General features: G+C 42.7%; 13 protein-coding genes across 13 annotated transcripts; 7 read left to right on the top strand and 6 right to left on the bottom strand.

Moving 5' to 3' along the window:
- Positions 1–89: 89 nt before the first annotated feature.
- Positions 90–738, bottom strand: PICMEDRAFT_15755 (hypothetical protein). Its single transcript, XM_019160948.1, has one exon. It carries the CDS (start codon positions 513–515, stop codon positions 258–260), a length of 258 nt encoding a protein of 85 aa, XP_019018990.1. The 5' UTR covers positions 516–738; the 3' UTR covers positions 90–257.
- Positions 739–1,688: 950 nt separating this feature from the next.
- PICMEDRAFT_71894 (hypothetical protein) lies at positions 1,689–2,705 on the top strand (the record flags this gene model as incomplete). The annotated part of the gene is made up of 1 exon (XM_019164040.1): positions 1,689–2,705. One exon carries the CDS (start codon positions 1,689–1,691, stop codon positions 2,703–2,705), a length of 1,017 nt encoding a protein of 338 aa, XP_019018989.1.
- Positions 2,706–2,753: 48 nt separating this feature from the next.
- PICMEDRAFT_30782 (hypothetical protein) lies at positions 2,754–3,671 on the bottom strand (the record flags this gene model as incomplete). The annotated part of the gene is made up of 1 exon (XM_019162655.1): positions 2,754–3,671. One exon carries the CDS (start codon positions 3,669–3,671, stop codon positions 2,754–2,756), a length of 918 nt encoding a protein of 305 aa, XP_019018988.1.
- A 304-nt stretch (positions 3,672–3,975) lies between these two features.
- PICMEDRAFT_25648 (hypothetical protein) lies at positions 3,976–5,199 on the top strand (the record flags this gene model as incomplete). The annotated part of the gene is made up of 2 exons (XM_019162407.1): positions 3,976–4,110; positions 4,198–5,199. Coding segments are annotated over 2 exons (1,137 nt in total), but the record flags the coding sequence as incomplete, so codon positions are not given.
- A 238-nt stretch (positions 5,200–5,437) lies between these two features.
- Positions 5,438–6,934, bottom strand: PICMEDRAFT_120409 (hypothetical protein). The gene has a single exon (XM_019159874.1). The coding sequence runs from the start codon at positions 6,762–6,764 to the stop codon at positions 5,496–5,498; it is 1,269 nt and encodes a 422-aa protein (XP_019018986.1). The 5' UTR covers positions 6,765–6,934; the 3' UTR covers positions 5,438–5,495.
- A 46-nt stretch (positions 6,935–6,980) lies between these two features.
- Positions 6,981–7,540, top strand: PICMEDRAFT_15751 (hypothetical protein). The gene has a single exon (XM_019160947.1). The coding sequence runs from the start codon at positions 7,173–7,175 to the stop codon at positions 7,335–7,337; it is 165 nt and encodes a 54-aa protein (XP_019018985.1). The 5' UTR covers positions 6,981–7,172; the 3' UTR covers positions 7,338–7,540.
- A 537-nt stretch (positions 7,541–8,077) lies between these two features.
- On the bottom strand, positions 8,078–8,584 carry PICMEDRAFT_32306 (hypothetical protein; the record flags this gene model as incomplete). The annotated part of the gene is made up of 1 exon (XM_019162756.1): positions 8,078–8,584. The coding sequence occupies one exon, from the start codon at positions 8,582–8,584 to the stop codon at positions 8,078–8,080; it is 507 nt and encodes a 168-aa protein (XP_019018984.1).
- A 294-nt stretch (positions 8,585–8,878) lies between these two features.
- PICMEDRAFT_71889 (hypothetical protein) lies at positions 8,879–10,783 on the bottom strand (the record flags this gene model as incomplete). Its single annotated transcript, XM_019164039.1, has 1 exon — positions 8,879–10,783. One exon carries the CDS (start codon positions 10,781–10,783, stop codon positions 8,879–8,881), a length of 1,905 nt encoding a protein of 634 aa, XP_019018983.1.
- A 110-nt stretch (positions 10,784–10,893) lies between these two features.
- PICMEDRAFT_178399 (hypothetical protein) lies at positions 10,894–11,742 on the top strand (the record flags this gene model as incomplete). Its single annotated transcript, XM_019161770.1, has 1 exon — positions 10,894–11,742. One exon carries the CDS (start codon positions 10,894–10,896, stop codon positions 11,404–11,406), a length of 513 nt encoding a protein of 170 aa, XP_019018982.1. The 3' UTR covers positions 11,407–11,742.
- A 133-nt stretch (positions 11,743–11,875) lies between these two features.
- PICMEDRAFT_120385 (hypothetical protein) lies at positions 11,876–14,286 on the top strand. Its single transcript, XM_019159873.1, has 2 exons — positions 11,876–12,011; positions 12,086–14,286. Exons 1-2 carry the CDS (start codon positions 12,005–12,007, stop codon positions 14,218–14,220), a joined length of 2,142 nt encoding a protein of 713 aa, XP_019018981.1. The 5' UTR covers positions 11,876–12,004; the 3' UTR covers positions 14,221–14,286.
- A 416-nt stretch (positions 14,287–14,702) lies between these two features.
- On the top strand, positions 14,703–16,479 carry PICMEDRAFT_15746 (hypothetical protein). The gene has a single exon (XM_019160946.1). The coding sequence runs from the start codon at positions 14,854–14,856 to the stop codon at positions 16,357–16,359; it is 1,506 nt and encodes a 501-aa protein (XP_019018980.1). The 5' UTR covers positions 14,703–14,853; the 3' UTR covers positions 16,360–16,479.
- Positions 16,480–16,518: 39 nt separating this feature from the next.
- Positions 16,519–17,262, bottom strand: PICMEDRAFT_76882 (hypothetical protein; the record flags this gene model as incomplete). Its single annotated transcript, XM_019164952.1, has 1 exon — positions 16,519–17,262. The coding sequence occupies one exon, from the start codon at positions 17,260–17,262 to the stop codon at positions 16,519–16,521; it is 744 nt and encodes a 247-aa protein (XP_019018979.1).
- Positions 17,263–17,594: 332 nt separating this feature from the next.
- On the top strand, positions 17,595–18,563 carry PICMEDRAFT_71885 (hypothetical protein; the record flags this gene model as incomplete). The annotated part of the gene is made up of 1 exon (XM_019164038.1): positions 17,595–18,563. The coding sequence occupies one exon, from the start codon at positions 17,595–17,597 to the stop codon at positions 18,561–18,563; it is 969 nt and encodes a 322-aa protein (XP_019018978.1).
- Positions 18,564–18,581: the final 18 nt, after the last annotated feature.

The raw sequence follows: 18,581 nt of genomic DNA, 5'->3' as shown, positions 1-18,581 counted from the left end.
CAAAGAGGGAGTCTATTCTAGACACAATCCGGGTTTTTCGATGATGGAAATAATAATGCGCTGTTGATGGTATGATATTATAGAGCGATGGCAGTAATATAGGAGTATATAAGTAAAAAAAAGCTTAGCAATCAACAGACCAGTAAGCAACCAGGTATCACGATTTTTAGTACTATGCGGTTGGTATTAAAAGGGGGAAACGATAACGATCGAATGGGAAACTGAGCTGCATAGCACAGCCTTCTCGAGCTCTTCGCTTATAACAAAGCGGCCAAACCAGCAAGAGCAACGACACCACCACCAATAACAGCCTTTGGAGCAGCGTTGGAGAATTGTGGGACGCCGGAGGAGGCAGTGGTGGAAGTGGAGGTCTCTGCTGGGGTGGTAGCAGTGGCGGTGGTTTGTTGGTTTTGGGTGGTTGGGGCTTGGATTTGACCGTCGCCGATTTGGGTCAAGACGGTGTCTGCAGCAGCAAGGGAAGCAAGAGCGAGGGAGGCGATGACAGAGAATTGCATTGTTAACGAGTGGATAGTTTCTTAGGAGATCTTTTGGATGCAGAAGGAGGAAGACAAGAAGGAGAAGAAGAACTCGAGCTCCTAAGGCGACCAGCAACCACCACAGAAAGTGTGGGAAGAGGACGCTTTAAATAAGCGTCCCACGTCGAGAGAAACTCGAAATTTCAGCGCCCGTCCATCCCGCCACTTCGAATGTTTACCATCAGTCAGCATCACCCTAACCACCGATCTTTGCTATGGCTCCCTCCAGCGTAGCCGTCCCGCCAAGACGGCCTTGCGCTCACCATCGGCGCCCGCGTGCGGTATGTAAACAGCAACAGATGCATCTCAGGTACAGCCGAGGTCGAGAACCTGTCAGCGCGCGTGCGTAGCTATTGTCTGCGGCACCCGCCGCTGTTGTGTAAACAAAGTGCCCCAGGCAACGTCATCGGACAGGGCGTCTGGACCGCCATGGGCCCGTGGCGGGTTCTGCGGCTAGCTCTGCGGCTGGCTTTTCCGGACATCGTGGCTCACGTGTTGCCGCCCGGCGTCAAAGAAACTGTGGGGTGTGGATAGACGTGTAGTAAACAGGGTGGACGGACGGCAAATTGGCCCGCAGGCCGCCCGGTCTCGACCCTCGATAAAGCAAGCGGGGCTATCCTATAATATCCCCATGTAGCGATCTTGTGCAGACAGTGTGTAAAACAGGTGCAAACGAGGTTGTTTGGCAAATTGCTTCGTCTATCTCGGGAAATCTCGAGGTTCTTCTCTCCCCAGGAACGGTTCCCGCAGCTTCCCAAATGGACGAGAGTTTTTTTCCACATTCCGGAAAAGTTCGAGACCAGCTTTGTGAATAACACTTTCCAGGGCCAGTTCTGAGGCCACATAGCCCACGTAGAAGTGCTGCTCATCATCGAGACACATACAGTGGTGTGTCACTGGGGATTCCCCGTCTTTGTGGCAGCTCTTTGGGTTTGTCAGCTCATTTCGCCATAGCACCACAATTCGAGTGTCGTGGGTCGAGTGGGTCGAGTGGGTCGAGTGGGCATCCTCGCGAGAGTTGCCTAATCCGGCCAGGAAAAAACCATGTACCCCGTAGCTACATGAATCCACAACTATTTTTCCAGTTACTTGAGTTGGCCATACCAGCCAACACAAAGGTAATGTTCTGACAGCTGCGGACACCCAGAAAACATGAGTAGCAAAGACAACAGCAAGGCTTTCCTCAAGTCCTTTATCAGAGCAGAACCTGTGCAGGTCTCGCTCCCCTACGAAGATGATCTTTACCCGCTTCTTCTCAACGAGTACGGCATCATCCACCTCCTCTACCACCGCAACCTGAACCAGCACCGAGTCAGCCGCTGGTGGTCCCATCTGGACATCTTGCACAGACACACCCGCAAGATCTTGCTCTTGCTCGAGGACGTCGACGAGATCAGGACCCTTCGCCGGTTGACGGCCATACAATGGAACTCAGCGAAAAAGACTTTTGTGAAGGTCAACGAGTTCCCGCAAATGGTGCAGAAACGAGTCCTGAAAAAAGCGTCGTTGTCTTCCGGCAGCAGGAAAGGGAAGAAGAAACGAGTTGAAAAGTTCATCATGTTGCATAGGAAGATGTCTGACGCCTCCGCGGTCAGTCTGATCGACAAGAAACTCTCGCTAATCTTGAAGGAAACTAAATACCTTTACAAACACATCATACCAGCGTCGTATTGGAACTTCATGGGCGTTATTGAGCTAGCGCAGTTCGCCAATATTGGATTCGCTCTCATCGGGTTTATTTCACGAACGTGGAGTTTATTAAGCAAAGTCGAGGGCTTTAATGCCAACGCCAAGTTCCAGCAGGCACTGGAAGAGGGGAAGAAGAAGGCCAGGGAGTTGGCCAGGGAGCTGGAAGAAGATTCGAAAGTAGCACAGGTGGCTGAAATTGACTTCGGCGAGGTGATTGATGTTTCGAGTCTGGAGGAGTCTGTGTCTAACAACGCTGCCCTTTCCCCGAGCCCTGCCAGCGTCATCCATCGTGCAGCCGAGGAGAAACAGTCTTCGGAGCAGGGAAAACCTGCAAAAGAACCATCCAAACGGAAGTCCAGCAACATAATGGACGATCTCTTTGGGCCATCGGACGGCACCAAAGCCAAGAAGCAGAAGAAGACAAAGAAAGAGAAGAAAAAGAAGGCTAAAAGCGCAATCGACGATATTTTCGGAATCTAGATTATCAAAGATACCAACGTTTACAGAGTTGTGTATATAGGGCTATGTTCAGCTGTTGTTGTCGAGTACCTGGGCCGCCCATGTCGGCAAGACGAAACTGGCAGAGTGAATTTCGCTGTTGTAGTATTTGAACAACTCACGTTCTTTCTCTGCAGGTAGCTTCCTAGAAGGCTTGGCCACGTCTATATCTGCATTTTTTCCGCAGCACATCAACGAGATCTGGCCCGAGGTGTACGTGGGCATGGTGCAGTAGCACGTCTTGACAACGGGGAAGACGGTGTGACACACGTCCTTCAACTTCTTCAAGTTGTTGATGTTCAACCATATGTTTTCAGACGCCATCGATATGACAATCCCGTCCTTGTTCAACGCATTGAACAACAACTTGAAGTACGCCTGCTGGAAGAACGCCTCAGCCGGCCCGTCAGGATCTGAAGAGTCAGTGATGATCACGTCGAACTTATCCTGGTCCAAGCGGGACTCGCAATCTTTCAAGAACTTGAACCCATCCTGTAGGAAAACCTGGACCTTTTCATGTGTGTACGACTTCGCCATGTTTGGTAAGTACTTTTTTGATAACTTGATCACCATGTCGTCTATCTCCACCAATGTTGCACTCTCAACGCATTCGTGCTTGACCACCTCCCGTAGAACTCCTCCATCTCCCCCTCCAATAACCAAAACTTTTTTCGGGTTAGGATGTCCAAATAACGGAACATGGGTGATCATTTCTTGGTACGCAAACTCATCCCGTTCGGTTACCTGAATAATCCCGTCCAATACCAACACGTTTCCGAAATCAGTCGATTGGAACACTAGGATGTCTTGAAACTGCGATTTTTCTGCATGAAGAATCTTTTCCACCTTGAGCATGAAAGCCTGTCCGGGGAAATACTCCTCGCTCACTTCCCGAAACCACCCATCCACAACAAGAGGGTGTGTTAATTCTTTGCTACTGTCACTCATCTTGCTCCAACGAACGCTTCCTCAATCCTGCCCAGCTTATCTCTCTTTTTCCTCTCGTTCTTATCTTCCATCGAAATTGGCTTCTGATCGATGCAGGGGAAATGGACGAATAGAGGAAAAACTGTATCTACGCCGATCGCCCCCCATCGAGAAAAAAAACTGATTTTCTTCATTTTTCGTTTTGATACTACATGGATCTGAAAAAAAAAATATTGACCGAAATTCTGGATAGATACATATTGAATTATTCCCGTTGAAAAAGAAGCTATTGTGACTGGCCAGAGATCAGGAAAACAAGATGAAACACCCATTCCAGCACGTACTCTTAGACAAGACCGGCAAGTATTTTTTTGCTGCGGCAATCAATTCGGTCTTCCTTTTCAAACTTTCCGGAAGTGAGAGTGGTGATGCCAAGCTACTTGGCTCCTGGACTGACGAGGTCGATCCATACTACACCATAAGAAAGCACCACCGGGAACTTCTTGAACAGTATGAACAACAACAAAAGGAAAAAAAGGAGGCCGAGGAGAAATTAAAGAAGGAGACCGAAGAGACAAACGATACCGTGAATGAAAATAAGAAGAGAAAATTGGATCTGGAAATTCCAGAGGAGCAGATACCTACTTCGACGAAACAAATCATGAACAAAAAGCCAAAACTCCCATTACCAGGACCAGGGGCACCGCCAACTTATACGTATATCAGAGACATGTGTTTGTCACGTAACAACAAATACTTGATTGTCACTACCGACAATGACAAGGCAGTGGTCGTGTTTGAGATTGACTACAGCAATACCGATGGGGATGTTTTCAAGATTATTAAGCGCCAGCCAATGTCCAAGCGCCCTTCTGCAGTATGCACATCCATGGATGATTCTGCAATCATAATTGCCGATAAATTTGGTGATGTTTATTCAATCCCAATGACTGACCCAACAGTTGTTGATGATAGCAAACTGAAACCAATTTTGGGCCATGTTTCCATGCTCACCTGTGTGCAGAATGCCGTTGATGAAAACAACAAGGAGGTTATTATGACTGCCGATAGAGATGAACATATACGTATTTCCTACTTCCCCAAATCATATGTCATCAAAAAGGTTTTGTTTGGTCACAGAGAGTTCATTTCGTGCTTTGTGCTCCCTAACTGGTGTGATGGAAAAGTGTTGGTCAGTGCTGGTGGTGACCCATACATCTGTACTTGGCTATGGCAAAGCACGGGCGAGCTAAAGGAGTTGAAGAGTAAGGTGTCTGTCGAATCTTTAGTTAAAGATAAATTGAACGAAAAGCACTTGGCCCCTGAAAAGTTCCAAAATGAAGCAGGAGATTTGGTAGAGTTCTGTATTTCAAAAATAATTCCTTTGAACAAAACTCAGCAGATTGCTGTCATTTTCGAAAAAATCCCATCTTTGTTTGTTTTCGACTTAACTAAAGAAGGTGATCTCACATTTGCCAAGGAATACAGTGTACATTCTGATATAATCACAGCTACAGCCTCGAATGATCAGTTGATATGCAGCTTTGACGCGATGGATCAGTGCCTAGAATTTTTTGACATAAAAGATGACAAGACGTTGCAAGTCTCTCCTTATACGGAAACTCTATTGAAGGCTATCGATGGTGCCAACGATGCTGTTATAGGTGACATAGACGAGATGATCCCTCTATTCAATATCTACTATATGAGAAAGAGGCGTGAGCATTGAGATGTTTTGAGACTGTAGATTAAGAGACTCATACACCTATTTCAGTACAACCTGTAGTTTGTATACTTAAATTAAAAAAAAAAATAATGTCGTTACATGCGGAAACTGCCCTTTCATTAAAGCATACCTCTACTTTGATTAAAGTGAGTGGTATCTAAAAAGCCTTCAAACTTTAAGCCATCCATCCAGATCTTTTTCCTTCCCTGAACACTTATTTTCCATTGAGATTTCAAAAGCTTGATCACGACAATTTTATTGTCTTCTCCGGGAATACTTGCTTTATCGTCTGTACCTTCGCCATTTACCTTGATCAAAGTATCTAGCCATCCGCTTTCCATGTCCAATCCATTCAACTTCCCAACGCTGTCCGACATTCTAATAAGGACATTTAGTTTCTGCACACCTCCTTCATTTTCATATATATAGTCGTCTGTGACTTTGGCAAGAAGGTTTTTTAGTGTCGTTGCAGTTTCACCTAAAATCAACAAGCTGGTAAAACGCAATGATACATTTACCATCAAGTCGACGTCTGCGGAATCGATTTGAATGATCAAATCTCTAAAGATATTTCCATCCACGAATGGTCGGGAATATTTAATAAAAGCAAATCCATTATCAGGACCTCCCACTAAACCATTAGTCTCATTGAGTAAGCCGGAACCCTTAACGGATTTGTAATTGATAACAATTTCTTCTCTTCTAGTGAATGGATTTTGGTAAATTTTACACTTTATAAGTCGTTGCTCAAGAGCAAAAAATTGATAATATCTGCATTCTTTCAAAAGATCCCTTCGGTGAGCCTCACTCCTAATCTCTATCTCATTCCCATATAATCCGTATAGTAGCTCTCCAAAAAGTAAAGAAGACCTATGAGATTCGTAAGGATTCAAAGGTGGGGGCCTTATAAAAAGGTCATTTGACACAAAAGGATCGATCAATAAGCTGTGATAAATAATACTAAAGTAGTTGGGATAATTTCCCTTTTGAGTGAGAATTTCTTTTGGTATCTTGAACTTTTTTCCTCCAACCGTTATGTGAAACGGTTCCATAAGTAGTCTTTCCTTTAATTTACGGAGACGAAAGTAGCTAGCATCCAGCAGCAAATATATGAATTCGTAATCATCTTCAATTTCGATGCTGTATCCTTGTAGATGTGTGCATATCTTTTCAAAAACTTTCGGGGAACGATCAAGCGTTAATGTTTTTGTTCCTTTATTCTCTAGGAAGAAATCAGTTAAATATGACGGTGAATCATAAGACAATGAAGCACCGCTCAATAAAAACCGGTTATCACCTACTTGGATTGTGTAAGTATTGTCATGTGGTAAAATGCAGGGTATCCGAGTATCATTCGAGATAAGTTGTGTTAATTTGTTCTCAGCCATTGGCGGTTGCAAGTGTAACCTAGTTCCACCCCAAAGTGTCTCGGGGTTCAATTGATCATCAGTCCCGTAAAGCAGTTATAGCCTTTCTGAAAAAAATGAATTTTGTTTTCTATGTAGAGTTACTTGCCTAATTGAGCGATTGCAGGCAGAAAAGAACAGGCACAATAATTACCGGTGGATCGTTGGCTTTGCTAGTTAAGCCATTACAGAACGAAACCTTTTGAGTTGCCCAAGTGTAACAAACATGTGAATAAGTGTCTGTACTGTTTTCATATCCTCACATGGTCATGCATTTGCTACTCTTAATTTACTGAAAGTTGGGCGCCACTGACTTTTGTCATGTATTGGGTAGCAGTAGATACCCATAAAGTTTTCATCAAAAGAAGTGTTGTATATAGGAGGTGGACAATGTATTCAGCTATACACTTCTTTATTGGTCTATTTGCTACTTCGGTCGGTGTCCATTTTGCTTCATGGGGCGATTTTTGGAGAACAGTCTGCGAAGGAAATAACGGTAGATGCCATGCCAATGGTGCTGTTCCTCTAGTTACAGGCTGGGTTAGTTTGTGTTAAACTTGACCAATCGCACGCCGACAACAAGACCCTAAATGAACATGCTCCACGACTCAAAGTAATGCCACTGGTAAAAGTTATTATTATTCTGACTTAACTAGTAAAATGTTCCTCAATGTGTCAGAGCAGTATAACAACGCGGCCCAATAGATACTTATTCGGCTCTGACAGTTGTTCAGTAATCACTAAACCTCTACTCCATTTTCCTAGTCCTAAACACTGAGGATATATTCAAATTTTTTTTCTTTAATTATATTATTATGTTACAAAATTATTTATATGATGTTAATACACGCAACAACGTGTGAAACTAGTGGAGAGAGAGAGCGTTAGCTAGTTGAAACCCGAAGTAAAAATAAAAACAAGAAGAAGAAGACATAAAAAGATTGATAAGATGAATAAAAAAATGTACAAAACCTGACCCATGAACAAACAATGTGCTGAAAAATTTTAAGAAACAATGCCGTGCTCTTATAATTGATTGATGTACAGTTTTATTCGGGAAAACTTGATGTTTTGTGTCATGTTTTTGAAATATCTTATTATTTATATTAGATTTTCTTTCAAAAGGATGATGTTGATGTAACGAAATTTGCTTAGTTGTGCCAATGAAAACTTCAGTACTTTATGAATTACTTTGATATATTTTCCTCAATACGATCGACTTCGTTTTTTCCTTATCGATAAAATTCTAAGCTTATTGTTGGAATGTAAATATGACGGTAAGATAACTTCTTGATCTAAAATTTCATGAGGTGAGGCTTGTCACCGGTTTTCAAAGAGAAAGAAGAAGCAAGGTATTGCTTCAATAATGGAGTTTTCTTAATTTCTGAGATTAATGCTTTGTCGACAACCTTTTGGTCTTCAATTCTTTCAGCTCTAATTTCCTTCTTTGGAGCACCTTCACCGAAAAAGTCCTTTTCGGACTTCTTGGAAGAAACTCTTTCTCTGGCAAAGTAGGCAACATTGTATTTGGATAAGTCTAAAGATTCTAATGAGAGCTGAGTGGAAGTAGCAATAACATATCTTGCGTTAACTCTTCTCAATGGGACACCGTTAACCTTGAATGGACCAGAGACCAAGAGAGTGTTGTCTTCTAATGATTTCAAGTAAACAACCCTTTTACCTCTGAATCTACCTGCCAATAGGATCAAAACAGTACCTGGGACCAATGACGATCTCAACTTTTGAGGTCTAGCAGTCTTTCTGGTTTGCTTTGCAACTGGTTGTTCTTGAACAGCAGACATGTTGTTGAAAAGAAGGGGTTTGTTTGGTTGTTGGTTTGACTAAAGTGTGGCAAAGAGAATAAAGGCAAATTCTCAGAAATTCTTCTTATCTTTTGCTTCACAATGTTCAAGTTTCCTCTATCTGAAATCCTCATCTTCTATTTACTATCTCTCACCCTTTTTGGAGCCCGCGCGAGTGTCAGTCATAGCGTGACTGCTAACTAGCAGAGGCTTAACCAAAAAATTGATATGAGGTGCGCGGGGTACATATATCACGTGAATGCAAAGAGGTTTTGTAATTGGTGTTAGCATGCCCTAATTATACTCAACAATAGCAATCTTGTCTCCGGAACCTGTTAACCTGTCAATGACTTGTATAACAGGGAACAATTCATAGGCGGAACAATCTTTCAATTGATGGGGCAGATTAGCCAGCTTCTTTGGATTAGCGTAGATTTCATAGAAGGCAGACTTATTAATGTCAAACTTGAAGTCAGAGAGTTCATCCACGAAGTAAACGCCTACTTTCTTTCTAATATCCTTGTCAGAACCGCCGTCTGAGTTTTCATCATCAGAATCCGAGTCATAGTTCATATACTGTCCTTGGTCTTTGTAAAATAATCCACCCCATTCAACATCAGCGCCACGTGGAAGTTCTGTCACTTGAACGATAATCAGATTGGAAGTGAACTTTTCTCTTTCATTGCTCGTAAGGATATACTCGTCAAATACACCAGAGGCTACATCTACCAATGACATGTTTTTGATAAAACAGATAGTTAGTAAATGAAATTTGTAGCCAGTTACTTCCTTAACATTATCATAATGCTGCAACGATAAAACAGCACTCAGTGCCTTATCATGACACGATAATTCCATATTCTTGGGAATTAAAGGAATTTGACCGCTGATTCTTATTATACTATCATTTGAATCGGCTATTCCTTGAGAATACGGTCCAATATTGCAGGGTGCCCAATAAGAGCGCCCCTGCACATGCAATCCACTTTTTGTTTTGATATCTTTCAGAATCACGACTGAAAGTTGAGCATGTATTGTATCGGGCAAATTGGTTTCAACACATATTCTTGCAGGAGGCAAAGGTTCATTGAAGTACTTCACGTACATCGAATTGATTTTGCCAAAATTAGCCATATCCTTCACTAACAGTTTGGAAGACTGTATGTTGCTAAACTTCAAATCGTGTTCAGACAGAATATTTTGTAATTTCTCAAAAATTTCAGCAATCTGCTCTTCAATACTTTCTTTCACCGAAAATAAGTTGGACACAAATACTTTATCATTCATTGCAAAAACATTTTCACTCCAAGAAGACACTTCGGCTTTGGGAAAAATATTTTCTGTAGTACATGGCTTGTTTTCTTGGAACGATACATTGTCATATATTTCTTGAAATTGTTCAGTGAGAAGAGGGGGTTCTACAATAAAGTCGGACCAATTTTCAATCTTTGGTAGATTTTTCGGCTTTTCGACGAATCCAACCTTTATTTTAAGGTACCACACATCATCGTTAGTATGTTTGACCACCTCCTTCTCCAATATTTCTATTCTTCCGAACTCGAAAAATGGTGCATCCAAGACGCTAGTTTCAAACTCACCTCCTTCACCACAGATATGCACACCAAATCTTCTATTCAACTGGATCAATGTGGGGTGAATTTGCTGTAACGTCATATCCAGATTAGCATCATCTAGCCCAATAGCTGCAACCTTGACAATTCTTGCGTCCATGCCGCTGTTACACATTTCCTCCATCAATTCTCCTTGATCTCTTTGCCATAGATAGGCCAATGATGTCAATCCTAATCGAAAACAGACGTCCTCAACCCGTGTACGCTGGTAGCTGGAAAGTATAGCCCCCACGCTGACAGCTTCGACATCCGGGTGGTGTTTTACCACAATGCTGAGTAGTCTGAATAAATCTTCAGTTTCATCGTTAGCTGTTTTGCTATACTCTAACTTTTGATTCGAGGCCAATCCTAGAATGGGCTCTCTGTACATTGGCTTCCCTGTACATTTTTCGTACAAGGTGAGTACATCATGACCAACTGTTTGGTACATGTAAGAGTCTAACTCGTCATTCTCTGAGGAAGGAGGGTATAGGTTGGCCAAACATATAAGCTCGTGGCCTTGTGCCAAGCAGTGCAAGATATTGAAACAAGAATCTTTACCTCCTGAAACAAGTGCAACAAACTTCATTTTTTAATAACTATCAAAAGGAGGAAATTAGCAGCCACCAACAACTGAAAACCAGTATTAAGGACTATAAGTATGCCTAATCTTTCCTGAAAAAAATTGAACATTTAGACATGAAACGGGTACTTTTTTCCCTATTTTGCAGCACAGCCGTCTTTTGGGCGAGATCATTTTCTCTTTACCGTTTAAGAGTTAGGGACAATACTGAAGAGAAAAATGGTCCTGTCAAAACCGAATGGTGGTTTGTCTTGAGCTTTTACGAAAGCATTGAAGAGAATATCAGCTGCGATAGTAAAATTCTCAATATAAAAATGAAAGGATCCATCGACAAGGAACTCTTAAAGCGGGGAATAGATGATGCCATTTTCATGACAGCTGCTGCTGACACCCGACAACTTGCTTTAGCTGCTGCACTAGAACGGGCGAGGAATGACCTTCTACTAGAGGAAAAGAAGGTCATAATAGAAGCTGTTGAGAATGAAGAAAATGAATCCTACCGGAGGTCCCGAATTCGGACCCTTGGTTTCATTGGGCCGCAAGAATTCTCCCCCGACGAAACTGCGGCTTTTGACAAAATACCCAAGACAATAAGATATGCCGAGTTCTTAATCAAAAAGAAACATTAACACATTCAAGATGTTTCTTGCTCTACGGATTAATTTAAAGGAATTGCTGTTGGTTCTGTGTTTGTACTCGAGGAACGAGTATCGGTTCTAGAAGGAAATACACCATGTTTGTATACAAAATTCCCACCGCAATAAGGCATGAGCCGACCGGAAACGAGTGCATATGCAAAGACTTGCATTGCATGCGACTGTTTCTGACCCAGTAGGAACGAAAAGTTCTACGTCATTTGGTTTACTCCAGATTTACCAGTCAGATATTTCTCTCTCTATAAGTTGTGCCCGAAGACCGACCGGGGCACTTCTCCCATTTGACGACAGCATTACTCCATCTGGTATCTGACTGGTTTCCCACTCCCCATCTGTCAGGCGTGGCCCGGTGCAAAGCCTCCCTCGGAAGGGGGAGAAAGGAGGAAAGGAAGCAGGGAAGTTGCCCTATTTTCTCTGCAGGACCCATGAAAGTTAATTTAAAGTGATCTATTCCCTTTTACAGTTTCTTCTCTGCTGGATGCCATTTTTTTCTTTTAGCTTTTGAGGTGGCTTGTTTAACACCCGACAATTTCTGTTGTCAAGGGTTTGTTTGCTTCTCTTAAATTTTCCGATGAAAAGTAAGTCATACTGAAATCACTTACACTATTCTCACTGTTATTCCGTTACTAACAATTGTATAATTTTCATGCAGAATCTGCTGTTCCTGCCCAGACTTCGGGAGACATTTTTACCGCTATCTCTACTGCTGAGCCTAGCACGTCATTGTACCCTCGTCTGGCAAGTACCGTTGCTGTTCCTTCCAACGCCACCAAATCTGGTGCTGTCCAGACTAATAATTTTTGGGGTAACATTTCATTAGGGGACCAGAACTCGGTCGTTTTCACTCATCCATATGTTCTTTGGAAATCCACTACATCTGATTTCAATGGCCTAGCTATTTCTCATCAGACCGATTCTCAAAAGGTCTGGGGTGACAAGAATGATCATGGCGCTTCATCGTACTTTTACAGTGCTGCTGGTGTGATGTCCTTGGTTCTCGGCTCAAAGGACTTTGACAATGGCTGCTCGATTTCGTTGCAAAATATGAAAAGAATGTCTATTGATGTTACCTTGTCCAGCCCCAATGCGGGCTCTTTGACTGCTTCAGTTTTGCAAGGAATGGGAATGGTAACCGCAGTTTACAATGATTTGATTCCAGAGATCCATTCCCAGGTTGGAATCAGCTCCGTTACAGGAGGTACAGCTCCTAAAACAGGAACTGACAAGTACAAAATTGTTTTGAAGGATAACTCAACTTGGTACATGTATGTTACTTTCACGGACAACCAAACGTGTAAGTTTGCATTGAAGGATTCAGGCCATATTATTGGGTCAAATTCTATCAATAATTGTTGGATCCAAGTGTGTTGCGGTGATTTCAGTGATTACGATAGAGCTGCAGGTTGTTATCCAACTGCATGCACTTTATCGGCATCAACCTCGGGTTCAACCGGAACTTATGCTTTGAACTACACTACTGCAGGCTCTGGAACTACACCACTGATGTACGCACTTCCTCACCATGTTGCTTCATTCACATCGAAAACCTCAAATACCAAATCTAACGCATCGTTGGATGATACAGTCCACGGTACTATGGTGGGATATTTGACCAATGTTTTCGAAATGTCTGAGAACTTACCAACTTCTCTTGGAATGGACCCATGGTCCAAAATTTCAGGTTTTTCGACGCCAAACTATTCCGATGATGAATTGAATGCAATCAGAGCAGCTGCATCGAGTGACATTCAAAATGATGTAGCAAACTTATCAAATCTTGATACAATGTACTATTCGGGTAAGATCCTTGACAAGTTTGCTTATGTTTTATATGTACTATACTATGTTTTGAAAGACACTGACTCAACAAAAGCTTTGTTGGACAAAATGAAGACAGCAATGAACAGATTTACAAATAACCAACAGATAAACCCTCTATGTTACGAGACCAACTGGGGTGGTATCTGTTCAACTGCTGGTATGGCAAAGGGTGATACCGGTGCTGATTTTGGTAACGCATTCTACAACGACCACCATTTCCATTATGGTTATCATATTCATGCTGCAGCAATCACCGCCAAGATTGATCAACTAGTTGGTGACGGAAGCTGGCTAACAAACAACAAAGACTGGGTTAACAATTTAGTCAGAGATGTGGCTAATCCAAACGAAAGTGATACCTATTTTCCTGTTTTTCGTAACTTTGATTTTTTTATCGGACACTCATTTGCACATGGAATTACCATCTATTCTGATGGTAAGGATGAAGAATCCAGTAGCGAGGATTACAATTTTGCGTATGCAATGAAGGTTTGGGCACAAGTTATTGGCGACTCCAACATGGAAACACGTGCTAACTTGATTCTAGCCATTGAAAGTAGAGCAATCGGAACCTACATGCTATATCAATCGAACAACAACGCCATGCCATCCAACTATACTGGAAACTACGTCAGTGGTATCATGTTTGAAAACAAGATTGACCACACTACCTATTTCGGAACCAATGAAGAATACATTCACGGTATTCACATGCTACCAATTACTCCAGTATCCTCGTTGATCCGCTCTCCTGCTTTTGTCAAGGAGGAATGGGAAAACTTTCTTTCGAGTAGAATCGACGGCATCAATTCCGGATGGAAAGGTGTTTTGATGATGAATGTCGCTTTGTACGACCCTGGCACCGCATACAAGTTTTTTAGCCAACCCAACTTCAACTACAACTACTTGGATGATGGTATGACATTGACGTGGTCCTTGGCTTACTGCTCGGGGGTGAACAACTGATCCCGACCGGGTTGAGAAGTTCGCTTGCCGTAGTGCCACAGGCGGACCTGGGGATCCGGAGGCGCTGAATTGTGAATCATGCATTTTGACAGGTCTCGGGATCACCTTTTTTGGTCACCGGCTTTTCTGTTTTACCGTTTATGCTCCCACCGCTGCTGTTTTATTGTACTCTTATTGTTTTCACAGCTTATCTTTACCTTTTTGTAACAAAACGAATGACACACTCCAGAAAAAAAGAGGAGACTCGGCGAGAGTTGCCGCTCGGGGTCTCGCTTTCCTCTCCGCTCGCTTACGGCTGCCGGACCCCGCGATAGGGCCGGATGGCCGTGTGCTCGCTTACAGTTGCAAGGCATTGGGAGAGGGGCTGCGATGATGGGACGGTATCTGTTGGTATGAGAAGGGCAGGACTTGTCTGGATATTGTAGATATATAAAAAGAGCTTAGGTGCTTGTTGGTGTTGGATGTAGAGCCCGAGTGTGTGTGGAAAAATTTCTCTGGTTGCTTTTGAGAAAGCTATAATTGTTTTGCCCCTTCTCTTTCTGCACTCGGCTTCATTCTTATCTTTTTCCCTAATAATCACAAAAAGTTTTATTACTACGGAAAAAAAGAAACGAATCCAAGGTAGAAAACGCTATGTACAGACGAATTCTATTACAGCAGAGCGTCGTGCGGAATGGGCTTTCCAAGTTTGTTCCGCTTGCACAGAAACAAGGAGCATCCGGAGCAGCAGCAGCAGCAGCAGCAACCATGCTCCAGCACAGAGGCATTTCCAACACAACTGAGAAGAAGATTTCGAGCGCAGGTCAACCAACTATTCCGCCAGCTAGTCTGGACGGTGTCAAGTCAGCTGAGAAAACGTATTTGGATACGTTGACATCAGGTGAATTATTTGGGTACTTGGTGATCGGTATGGCTACAATCAACCGTCCTATTCTCGATTTGGTGATCCGTCTTTTCCCATACACCCCTCTTTGGATCATCAGAGCGTTAGTCTACCAAAACTATTGCGGAGGCGACAACCTGCCACAGGTTTTGAAAACAGGTGAGCGTTTGGCAGAACGTGGCATTCGTAATATGATGGTTTCCTACACAGTCGAAGCTTGTGACGGCAAGCAGATGTCTGTCAGCATAGAAAAAATCATTGAAGAGACCCAACGCAGTGTTTCCGAAGCACTTTCCCCACACACTGCCGCCATGATTGAAGAGGTCGTGTCTCAAGCAGAGCCATCTCAAATAAGCAATGCTATCAATGAAGTGCCTCCGGGGTACGTTGCATTAAAGCCTACCGGATTGATTGATGGCGCTGCCGAAGTTTTATTGAATTACGAAAACCCTAAGTACGCAGATAGATTCAACGAATTGGTCAAGAATTGTGAAAGCGTGTGTGATATTGCAGTTGCTGAGAACCAGAAATTGAAGAAAAAGTATCCAGCCCGTGAAGCTCCTTTTGTGGTCATTGTCGTCGATGCCGAACGTAACGACTTACAACAAGGTGTCTACAAGTTACAACGTGACTTGATGGCCAAGTACAATCGTTCTTCTGTTCCAGGCGCCAGACCAACGTTGGGAGATGCATGTGTTGTCGGTACTGTCCAAATGTATTTGAAAGAATCCAGCTCTATTTTGAAGCTAGATGAAGAACTAGCAAAAAAGGGAAACTACATCCTTGGCTGGAAGCTCGTCCGTGGTGCATACATTCACTCCGAGCCAAACCGTGGTGTCATCCACGACACCAAGAAAGATACTGATGTGAACTACGATGCAGGTATTTCTCAAACTATTTCAAACATGAACAGCGAAAATCCAACTGTTGGTCACTTGGTTGTTGCAAGTCACAACGGTAGTACACAGTTAAAGGCTACCACTTTGCTTGAACAACTCAACGGTGAACAGGCACAAAAGGTCCGCTCCAACGTTGTCCTCGGACAATTATTGGGCATGGCTGACAATATCACCTACGACTTGATCAAGAACCACAACACCAAGAACATCATCAAATACGTTCCTTGGGGTCCACCTTTAGAAACGAAGGAGTACCTCCTAAGAAGACTAGAAGAAAATGGTGACGCAGTTCGTGCCGATTCTGGCTGGCCATTGGTCAAAGGTATTTTGGGTACCTTCATGAAGAGAGCTTTCTAGCCACATAGTTAATTAGTTTGTAGACTAATGGAATCATTATAGAGATAATACTGTAAACTAATCATATTGAAAAGTAATATAAACCGTTAATTGTGAAAATAAAAAAAAATACAGAAATGGTGCTATTATACAAATGCTACATATGTGTAGCGGCATTGATCACTGAATATAACGGTCAAGGAAATCCTTATGAAAGTCACTTTTTAAGGTATCGTTGGAGAACCTGTCTGTATGGCTCATGTTCGGTTTCTTTGACATTGTTTTCACACTTCTCCATGATTTTTTCTTCGGCTTCATGTCAGGAGCAACCCCTTCATTACTCCCCTCAACGGACAACAAAGGATTCGATGACATGGCTCGCTGTTCTATCTTCTCCTCCTCAGCCTTCCTTTTGGCTTCTTCTCTTTCTTTCCGAATGTTCTCTATCTCCTTTAATAAAGCCTCGTCCTCGTCTTCATCTTCGTCACTTCCAGTTTCACTACCACTCTGCGACTCATCTTCAGATTCTGCAGCACTTTCTTCTTCATCATGGTTTTCGCCAACTCTGGCACTTTCATATGTGACTTCATTCTCGGTGCCTTCACCCTTTCCATCGCTGCTTGTTGCGTCGCCGACTCTTTCATTAAGTGAATCAACTTCTTCTTTAGCTCTTGTTTCAATAGTTTGTACAGTTTTCTGAATATCTGATCGAAGGGGTTCTAGTAATTCCTGATTGACATTATAGCTAGACTCACCAGTTTCTTCCTTACTGTAATTGTAGAATTCCTTGTTATTGCGTGCCTTCTTACTTCGAAACTTCAATTTTGAGTGGGACGGAAGGGCTCTTTTATGGGAAATAGTAGAAGCCACCTTCTTCTCCTTCCCCCTAGCGTGATCAAACGTGGGTCTATGTGCTGATGACATTGTATTTTGCTCCTTCTAGTCCACCGTTGTCTATCTAGCCTACATAGTTTGAGATGCCCCTATTAAATAGCCGATAGAGAGATATAGAAAAAGGTTGACATACTCGGCTAGGGAAAATTCGAGACGAGTCGATTTCTGAACGTGTGCATGTCAGAGAGGTGAACGTGTTTTATTCTGTCGGATCGATCAGCATCAAAGTGGTGCTAGAGTCAATGTTTCGGCACTGAAAATCTGCAGACTGAGATACACTGAATAACACCTGCAGTGTGAATATGTCCTATTCGTATGCATCGCCTCATACAGAGAGGGAGATGGAAACGGAGAGAACAAATATGAAAACAGATCTTCCGAAAGAATCACAAGACATCATAGTGCAAGACGTGCCTGAAGATATTGATCCTTTTCCCAATGATGCAGGCTTAAACAACACAACTCAAATAACAGGAACAGACCTACACTTACGAGCTCCAATTGAAACTGCAAACATTAAAGAAAATTGTGCCCAAGATCAGATAGATCACGAGATAGGAAAGCTGCAGACAAATTCGACTCAGATATCTGAGGATAGGTTGGATTGCAGCACAATGTCTCAAGTAAATGTCAAAGACTTTGCTTATGCTTTGTCTGATCCAAAACACTTTGGAATATACCCAAGTGATGATGAAGACGAAGACGTAGACGAAGCCCCTGATGGCGATGACTACAGCCACGATGGCATTAATGAAAAAGATTTGAACTATAATGAAAATAGTGATTATCACACACAGGATGGGATAAATCACCTTCAAAACTCGATAGTTCCTCACAAATTTGCAAACTCCTATTCAAAAATACCGGACTCAAGTATCGATACAGATCTACAGACAAATGAAGTACGAAATACCTATGGAAAACCGACCATAGAAAACGGCACGAAAGTAGGAAGGCAGGAATCCGCCTATCCGACCGAAGATGAAAACAACGACATACTTCATGCTGTTGCGTTGTACGAGTTTACACCCGAGAACTCTAACGAGCTACCATTATCTCCAGATCAACTTTTGATTATAAACTACGAGTGTGGCGATGGATGGCTTGTAGCCCACGATCCCTTTACCGGACAAACAGGATTGGTACCAAGTGAATACATCCGTATACTAGAAATAGAAACGACTGAAGAAGACTGCGATGCTGAAGTATATAGCGAATTTGCAGAAGATGCAAAAGACGCACAACAATTCATGCCAGAAATTCTTGCAGATGACGGCTCCTATCCACCAGAACAAGGGATAACAGAAAATATAAACAAACTTTCCATATAGAATGCCACAATACCAAGC

Source organism: Pichia membranifaciens (assembly GCF_001661235.1).
Source record: "Pichia membranifaciens NRRL Y-2026 unplaced genomic scaffold PICMEscaffold_2, whole genome shotgun sequence".
NCBI classification, from domain to species: domain Eukaryota; kingdom Fungi; phylum Ascomycota; class Pichiomycetes; order Pichiales; family Pichiaceae; genus Pichia; species Pichia membranifaciens.
The sequence above is the reverse complement of the archived record's forward strand: the minus strand, read 5'-3'. Positions and strand labels throughout refer to the sequence as shown.

What these genes read in the sequence shown, in the direction of transcription:
- PICMEDRAFT_15755 (XM_019160948.1), bottom strand. Translation starts at nt 515, where the DNA reads ATGCAATTCTCTGTCATCGCCTCCCTCGCTCTTGCTTCCCTTGCTGCT.
- PICMEDRAFT_120409 (XM_019159874.1), bottom strand. Translation starts at nt 6,764, where the DNA reads ATGGCTGAGAACAAATTAACACAACTTATCTCGAATGATACTCGGATA.
- PICMEDRAFT_15751 (XM_019160947.1), top strand. Translation starts at nt 7,173, where the DNA reads ATGTATTCAGCTATACACTTCTTTATTGGTCTATTTGCTACTTCGGTC.
- PICMEDRAFT_15746 (XM_019160946.1), top strand. Translation starts at nt 14,854, where the DNA reads ATGTACAGACGAATTCTATTACAGCAGAGCGTCGTGCGGAATGGGCTT.